The sequence below is a fragment of the Antechinus flavipes genome, chromosome 1 (genome assembly GCF_016432865.1).
Source record: "Antechinus flavipes isolate AdamAnt ecotype Samford, QLD, Australia chromosome 1, AdamAnt_v2, whole genome shotgun sequence".
Classification (NCBI taxonomy): Eukaryota; Metazoa; Chordata; class Mammalia; order Dasyuromorphia; family Dasyuridae; genus Antechinus; species Antechinus flavipes.
The window spans coordinates 299066681-299075344 of NC_067398.1; the positions used below are offsets into that span (position 1 = coordinate 299066681).

The following is an 8664-nucleotide window of genomic DNA, read 5'->3' on the forward strand; positions in this document are numbered from 1 at the left end:
ATAACATTCATTTGTATGCATTTATTTCCATTAAGCGTTGTTGCTGAGATTTGGGAGCTCAGTCACATTATGGGTTTTAGAGCAATATTTTTTGTTTGTTTTAAAATAGTTTTATTGGCCTCTTATTGAGAATGACTTACTACATTGCTATAGTAGCCTTCACAGAAGAGTATATGTATTGAGTTCCAGGTGTATTAAATGTTTTAGCTCTTTTACAAGTTTAGGATTTTCTTCCAAGAAGAAATTTTGAACACAGAAGGGGTATTTTCAACACGTGATCTCAAAGAACAGATTTTTTTTTTCTTTTTTGCTCCCCTACCATAGATTGCTTTTAACATTGACAGATGAAGACTTTTCAAAGGCTCCATATAACATAGAGAATAGTAGCCACAGAAAAGCCATCATAATGGAACTGGAGCGTGTCAAAACTTTAGGAGTAAAGCCCCCACAGAATCTTTGGGAATACAAGGTAAACTTTTATAGCCACTGATTCCCTTTTTCATACATAGATTAAGCCATCTGTGAACTTTTAAAGATAAAAGTATTAAATTAGAACCCAGGTCTCCCTACTTCAGTCAGTCCGAATTTTAGCACTACCAGATGTGTGACCCTGGATATTGAGATTTACTTTCCTCTTGTATAAAATTAGGTGTATTTGAACAAGTGATTCCTTTAAGCTCTTAAAATTTTATGAATGAAGTATAATTGTAATTATACTATGAAAGCCCCATAAAGTCAGAGAGTTAGACATATTCCAGCCAACTCATTAGCTTCTAAGATTCAGTAAACAAAATGTTTCCTAGTCCTGAACTTTTCGCTCTGGATCTTTTAAGATGTTGACACTAATTTTATTAGTAATCTGAGAATATTGTAATTAGTAAAAGTAATTTTGTTGCAAAAATAAATAAATATATTCCATAGCCAAATTGATTTTTTTGTACCATTGATTTCCATTCCATCAACATGATAAATAGTAGAGTGTAGTGAATAGTGAATCAGTTTCCAACTCAGGAAGACCTGGATTTAAGTCTGGCTTCTGCCTCATGTATCAGTGACCTAATTAAGTCACTAAAACTACAAGTCTTTGAGAAGGTTCTAACTTACCTTAAGAGAAGAAATTCCTAATCTGGGAGTTTGTTTCTATGCCAATAAAATCGTAGGTATCATTCCTATCTCCTACCTTGAAGGTTGATGTATAGGGAAAGGAAATATAGCCATAACATGATCACCAAATTTTGACCCTAGAAAGACATAGAAATTATCTACTTATATATTCACGGCATCTCTTAAACTTATATGTTTGAGGAAATGAAGACATAAAGAGGTTTCATGATTTACATAAGATCACATAGTTTTGCTTCTTCCCTGATATTTACATTTTACCATAATGGGGTTCCTTAAGTTTTCCATTTATGCTGATAATAATCTAAATAATTTTTCCATCAAACAAGTACTTTTATGTTTAATATTTCTGTGCTGGGTGCTTGTGATCATTTGTATTTCAGTTTTTCTTATCTTATGGAAAGTAGCTAAGAATTTTTATCTTTTCAGGTCAAGAGTTCCATTAATATGATTCTTTGAGTTGGCTTGAGTGTACTTTCCTGATAACTCGTAATGGAACCAATCCTGGCACTGTCAGACTTTGTAACTGTAATTTGCAGTACTGTAGAATGTTTGCTCTTCAGACTTAGAGACACTTTTATGTAGGGCTACTGTTTCTCTAATCGGGCATTTAAAAATAATTTTAGAAATTGAGACTTTACATACTGGATATTTATGAAAAATACTCATTTTTCTCACTGTTAATTTCATTTATTTAAGGCTGCAAAAATATATAAATTTTGTTTTAGAAAATGATTTAAAGAGTTTAAAAGGATGATTGCCTCATGTTTTTAATATTTCATTGTTCACTTTCTAATGCATTTCAGGCTGTCAATCCAGGCAAGTCATTATTCCTACTGTATGCCTTGAAGAGCTCCCCAAGACTCAGTATGTTGTATCTGTATTTGTTTGATTATGCTGAAACCTTCCTCCCTTTCATCCATACAATATGTCCTGTGCAAGAAAAAGAAGATATCATCACAAAGTTTTTAGTAAGTTTTTTTTTAAGGAATATCTCGACTTTGATGCATGCATATACACACACACAGTTATTGAACCAAATGCTTTGATAAGAATTTGATATGGGACAATAGAAATAACAACTTACCTTGATTATGCTCCACCTTTTGTCATAACATCCCTGAAAGGTGAGTATTAAATATTTTTTAATTGGGTCTGCTCATAATAAAAGGGAAAAGAACCCACATGTGCAAAAAGATTTGTAGCAGCTCTTTTTGTAATGGCAAGGAACTCGAGATTGCGTGCTTGTTCATCAGTTGGACAATGGCTAAATAAATTATGGCATATAAATGTAATGGAATATTATTGTGCACAGCAACAACAAGATAATGTGTTGATTAACTATGATGGATTTGGCTCTTTTCAACAAAGAGGTAATTCATAGACTTGTGAGGGAAAGAGCCATCTGCAACCAGAGAGAACTATGGAGACTGAATATGGAACAAAGCATAGTCTTTTCATCTTTTGTTGTTTTTTTGTTTGCTTGGGTTTTTTTTTTCCTTTCTCATGTGTTTCCCCTTTTGATCTGATTTTTTCTTGCACAGCGTGATTAATATGGAAATGTATTTAGAAGAATTGTACATGTTTAACATATGTTGTATTGCTTGCTGTCTAGGGGAGGGAGGAAGGAAGGAAAAAATTTTGGAACAGGTTTTGCAGAGGTGAATGTTGAGAACTATCTTTGAATGTAATTTGGAAAAATAAAAAGCTATTATAAAATTAAGTTAGATTTGAATCTATGATTTCATTCATTTGGGAAACTATGGAGGGGCATCTAAGTAGCATAGTAACATTGGTTCTAGAGTCCAAAAGACTAGAGTTAAGATTCAACCTAAAACATATACTAGCTATGTAACCCTGGGCAAGTCACTTAATCTCAATTTTTTCAACTCTAAAATAGGGATTATAATAGCAAAAACCTCCTAGGATTGTGAGGATCAAATGATACAAAATTTGTAAAGTGCTTGGGCACATTCTAGGTAATTAATAAATGCTTGTTTCCTTCCTTCTTGTTGTGGAAACCCCTTTTACCAATGCTGATCAGCAATTCACACTTGTCACTAGTAGTCTTAAGAGATTGGTCTGGATCACTGAGAAGTTAAATAGTGACTTGGCCACGGGCATGCATCTGTTAGTATGTGCTAAAGATAGGACTCGAATCCAGATCTTCTTGACTCCAGAGTTGCCCCTCTATTCACTGTATTATGACACTTCTAATGGCCAGTATTATTCTCTTAGATTTTACAAATGAGGAAACTAAAACTTAGAGATTGATAATTTGAGGCTTGGTGTAGATTGGCTAATGAATAATGAATTTTTTGGCCACAGCAAAATTTTCAAAGTTACAAAAGGGCTGGGATGTTCATCAGTTGAGGGAATACTTATACCAACAAAATTAGCTTCTTCAGTCATCATTGCATTATTTATGCAGTATTTTACTCCAGAGAGTAAAGAAGTAAGCAAATGTGACTTCAGTTCACAAGGAGATATGTCATGTGTGACATATGAATGCTAAATAGTGGCATTGCCTGTATCATATTACAAAGTCATATACCATACAAATCATACACTGAGAGCAGTGCTCAATACAGTGCTTTGCTCATAGGAGGCACTTAGAAGCTTATTAAGGTAATGGACAAATAGAACACTAAATTGACATGGTAAGTCAAATTTATATCTGCCCACCCTAATTGTCTGCCTTTGATGTTGAGGATTAATATCAAGGGAAATGTTGTGGGTTAGCAGGGTTGTCATCTAAGATGTTAAACTTAGAACCTTGGGTTTGTATCTAAAGTATCCCTAAGTTTGCTGAATGAGTCACTATGGGTCTATTTTTTAATAAATTTCACCTAAACTTTTTTTGAATTTATTTTTATTTAGTAAAACTATAATAGACAGATACTTTGTAAGATTTCAATAAAGAACAAACAATCCCATAAATCTGACAATGACTTAGTTTTTAAATCTCTGGTATAGAAACTAGTCATTTTTTAAATAAAGTGGTATAAAAAAGTCATTTGCTGTTCCTTCCCTTGTTTACAGTCTTTCTTTGACTCCCTTAAAAGAACTAATATATTGGTCAGGAATGAATTTCCCCGTTAGAAATTATTTTTTCCTCTTCCTTCAGCAGATTACATTTAAGAGCTAGCAATCCTATACTTTAAGGTTGATCCAATCACCTTATTCCATTTAGGGGTGGCCTGAGTCACCTAATCACCTATCTTCCTGGAAAGACCACTAATAATTGATTTAATGATTCTGTTATTTTTTCTTTTGTCTCACACCTTCTATATTCTAAGATCCTGAACTCTTTTTTTTTTTTCCCAAAATACATGGAAAGATAATTTTTAACATTCACCCTTGCTAAACCTTGTTTTCCAAATTTTTCTCCCTCTCCCTCTCCCTCTCCTTCTCCCTCCCTATCCCATTCTGAGGCAACAGGTAATCCAATATAGGTTAAACATGTGCAATTTTTCTAAATAGATTTCCACATATATCATGCTGCACAAGAAAAAATCAAGCCAAAGAGGGAAAAAAAATGATAAAGGAAAAAAACAATAATAAAAAAAGGTTGAAGATACTATCCTTTGATCTACATTCAGTCCCCATAGTTTTCTCTCTGGATGCAGATGGCTCTCTCCTTCCCAAGTTTATTGGAATTGGCCTGAATCCCCTCATTGTTGAAAAGAGCCATGTCTCACAGTTAATCATCATATAATCTTGTTGTTGCCATATACAATATTCTCTTGGTTCTATTTACTTCACTTAGCATCAGTTCATCTATATCTCTCCACTTGGTTTCCAGTTCTTTGCCACTACAAAAAGGGCTGCCACAAACATTTTTGCATGTGGGTACTTTTCCCTTTAATGTCTCTTTGGGATTCAAGCCCAGTACTGCTGAGTCAAAGAGTATACACAATATGATAGCCCTTTGGGTATAGTTCAAAATTGCTCTCCAGAATGGTTGGATCAGTTCACAAATCCACCAACAATAAGGAACTTTAATCATCTAAGTCAGTGTCCTGAGAATTGCCTTAGCTTTATATGAAAGAACTTCATCTTGGTTTTTACATGAAGTGTTCCTTGAATTATTTTTTTGGCTTACCTAATGTCCCACGTTTGTAGTAGGAATCTTTGTTCTACTCACTTGGGCACTCTTTCCATTGGTTAAAAAGTCTTTTTTTTGTTTGTATGTTACTAATTTTTTATAATTTTACAATACAGTGTGGTTGATCATTTTAATTTTAGAATTAACTTCAATTTAGATTATTTCAAAAAGGAATAAAAAGTAAAAATTAGTTATTATAACCAGATAGTTAATAAAAACCACATTTTTTTTTTCCTTTTCCCCAAAGGACTTTAAAGAGCCCACTTGGAAGCAGTGGAGAGAATTCCTTGTTAAATATTCTTTTCTTCCATATCAATTAATTGCTGAATTTGCTTGGGATTGGCTGGATGTGCACTATTGGACATCACGGTTTCTTATTGTTAATGCCATGTTGCTCTCTGTTCTGGAGTTATTTTCTTTTTGGAGGATTTGGTCAAGAAATGACTTGAAGTAAGTATAGAAATGAATGAAATAGCAGGGTTTGGGAAAAAATATTTTTCAGGACAAGAAGCTATCTTTGAAGTATTTTGAAGATTCTCTTATTTGGGGAGATATTTTAAAAATTAATAATCACTTGTAAAATATTTTCCCAAGTATTATTTACATATTATCATCAGCATGTGCCTAGGAGGAAAGATTTTTTAAGGAAAGGATTAAAGTAAAATGTTTCTAGGCAGAATCCACTATGATATAATAAAAAAGGAATTAGACATTAGACATTCCAGGTTTTCTTCCTGGTGTATAAACTGAGAGGAAGAAAGGAGAGGGAACGGGCATTTATTAAATGCTTACCCTGTGCCATGAGCTTTACAAATATTGTTTCATTTGATAATAATCTAACTTGACTTATTGTCATTTAATCACTCATTGCAGCTATTTTCTTATCTAATAGTGGATTCATAGATTTAGATATGGAAAGAATCTTTAAGGACATCTATCCCAATCCCTTCATTTTGTAAATAAGAGGAAAAGAACCTAAGAGGTTACATGACCTGCCCAAGTTCACTCATACATTATGTATCTAAGGGAGGATTTGAATTCTGCTTTTTCTGAGTTTTTAGGATGATGATCCTTTCAGTCTCCTATCTAGCTTCTTCTAACTGAGGGTCTTGGATTAAGTGATCATGAGGGTTTTTTTCCCAGATTTCTTATTTTATGATCCTATTATAAAATGCCTCCTGAATGAATAATGATCAGACAGAACTGGAGCACATTTTTTTCTTTTGGAATGCTAAAGAAATTGTGTCTTTGCCTTTTTACATTTTATTTCCTTCCCATTCCTTTTTGACCCTGAAAACCCCAGCATATCCATGAAAACAATCAGACTACAACCAATTAGAGTATACCAGTTGGAATTATACTCTCTAAAGAAAAATGCAAATGATTCATTTGCCCCCAAGTATATAGAATCTTAGAAACTGATAACTTAACATGTAACCTGTTAAGTTTAGGAAAGCTCTTTTCCATGAACTTATAAAATCAATACTGTGTGTATAAATTTTTTCCATCTTACAATAAGCAATCAAAGGTTATCACTTTTCCCTTCTAAATTCAAGTCCAGTTTTGTTTCTACTATACCATACTGCTTCACATGTGGATTCAGTAAGAGAAATATTTTTCTTTTCGAAGAAAGAGATTTGACTTTGTCAAATTTGAGGGTAAATAAATCAGAAGCAACTACAGCGTACAATACTCTTTTATACAAAATAGGACGTACGTATTAATCCGGGTCAGGTTCTTTGGAAATATGTGAGATGATTTTTCCCACTGTTTGAAAACAGGCATATTCGTGCCCATAGCAATGAACAGAACCTCTCCATAGATTTGCGCTCTAATATAATCTTTTTCTTGTTTCAGAACTGTTCCTCACATAATGTGGAGCCATTTTTGGAAAGTATCAACACAGGGACTTTTTGTAGCCATTTTTTGGCCTATTATTCCTCAGTTTATTTGCAACTGTTTATTTTACTGGGCCCTGTACTTTAACCCAATTATCAACATTGATCTTGTGGTCAAAGAAGTACGCAGACTAGAAACCCAATTGTTGTGAGTGTTGCTGTTCCAGCTCTGAGTTAAGCTGGTCCAGCAGGTCTGAGCTTTGAAATTTAAGAGTGGTGGGGGCTGTGATGGGAGTGAGGGTAAGGGGGGTTGTCCACTTTTCTATAAATAGTGATTAAAAGGAGCTGCTTTTTTTAAAAAGCTACACAAAGTTTTTCTTGGCATGGGAAACAGGGCCCATCATTCCCAAACCAGTATTGGTTTATTCAGATTGTACAGATATGTTACTTGCCATGTACTTTATCTACCTCACAAAGGTGTTGTGAGGCTCAGTGAAATGGCCAATGAAGGACTATTTAGAGCTCCTCAAAGAAGATGGGACATACATTAAAGTATCATGGTATTAGGTTGTGTATATTTGCTTCTCAATAGGCCTTCTGAAGCCTAGGTTGATAAGAGCTGCTAAAATGACAGAATCTCTTTTGGAGGGCTGATGAAATTGTACTATGCAGGACCTTATCTTCCAGTGCGCATAAGTGAACTTTTAGTCAAATGGCAAGAAACAGCTGCAGACCAGAAGTGTATTGTGGAAGATGTATTGGTGACTTCTTGGGAAGCATCATAATGAATATTCTGCAATTTGCTGATATATTCCCTCCTAGTCAGTTTTAATTGATGTTTTGTGTCTTTTTTTTTTTTTTTGAAAAGGGATATTGAACAACTTTGAGCAATTAATGAAGACTAATCTTAGCCGTACTTTGCTGTCTCATTGCTTCCTAAAAATTCCAAAAAGAATTGGATGTGACAAATTTCAAGATTGTACTTTTAAAAACCATTTGATAATTGACCTCACCCTATATTATTTGTTTTTGTGGTGTGATATCTGTACCAAGAGCTGTGATTTGTAAATACGGAATGGTATGAACTGCAGCTTTTTGTGTATGAAAACAACAGGTATGAAATATATACGAACAGGCTGTACAGCTATAGATGATTTCTATCCAAAGAGAAGTGTGATGGCTTCTGGAACTATTCTTTTGACCCTTTGTATCGTCTTAGAAGTGAGATTTCATATTTGCATCTGAAGATTTCAAAAAGTTACTTTAAACAGAAATAAAGGGTTTTTTAAAAAGAACTTTTAGGTCCTTGTGAATTTAGAACTGAATTTTTGGAGATTATGTCACACCTCCTTACTGAACACATTCAAGTTTCTAAGCATTTTAGATGTTAACAAGATTACACTAAACTTTGCCTCAGGACTTCATCATTACCTATGTTGAAAGAGGCAGTAAGAGCCAGAAACTTGACTTCTTGTCCCAGTTTTTAACTAATTGTATGATGTTAGGCAAGACAAAAAACACTCAACATTTCTTTAACAAGATATCCTTCTACCACCTATGATTGTGGGGGAATTAAATAAATGAAAAGGCATTTAT

The 8664-nt window shown here is 33.8% G+C and overlaps 1 protein-coding gene across 2 annotated transcripts in view; it reads left to right on the plus strand.

The window, feature by feature from the left end:
- The window catches only part of BFAR (bifunctional apoptosis regulator), a 31864-nt gene extending 23501 nt beyond the window's left edge, over positions 1-8363 (plus strand). For both annotated transcript variants that reach the window (XM_051963234.1, XM_051963224.1), the window contains exons 5-8: positions 325-469; positions 1929-2093; positions 5478-5680; positions 7088-8363. In XM_051963234.1, coding sequence (XP_051819194.1) covers positions 325-469; positions 1929-2093; positions 5478-5680; positions 7088-7280 — 706 coding nt within the window. In that variant the 3' untranslated portion in view covers positions 7281-8363. The remainder of the gene's footprint in view (positions 1-324; positions 470-1928; positions 2094-5477; positions 5681-7087) is intronic.
- The last annotated feature ends 301 nt before the right edge of the window (positions 8364-8664 follow it).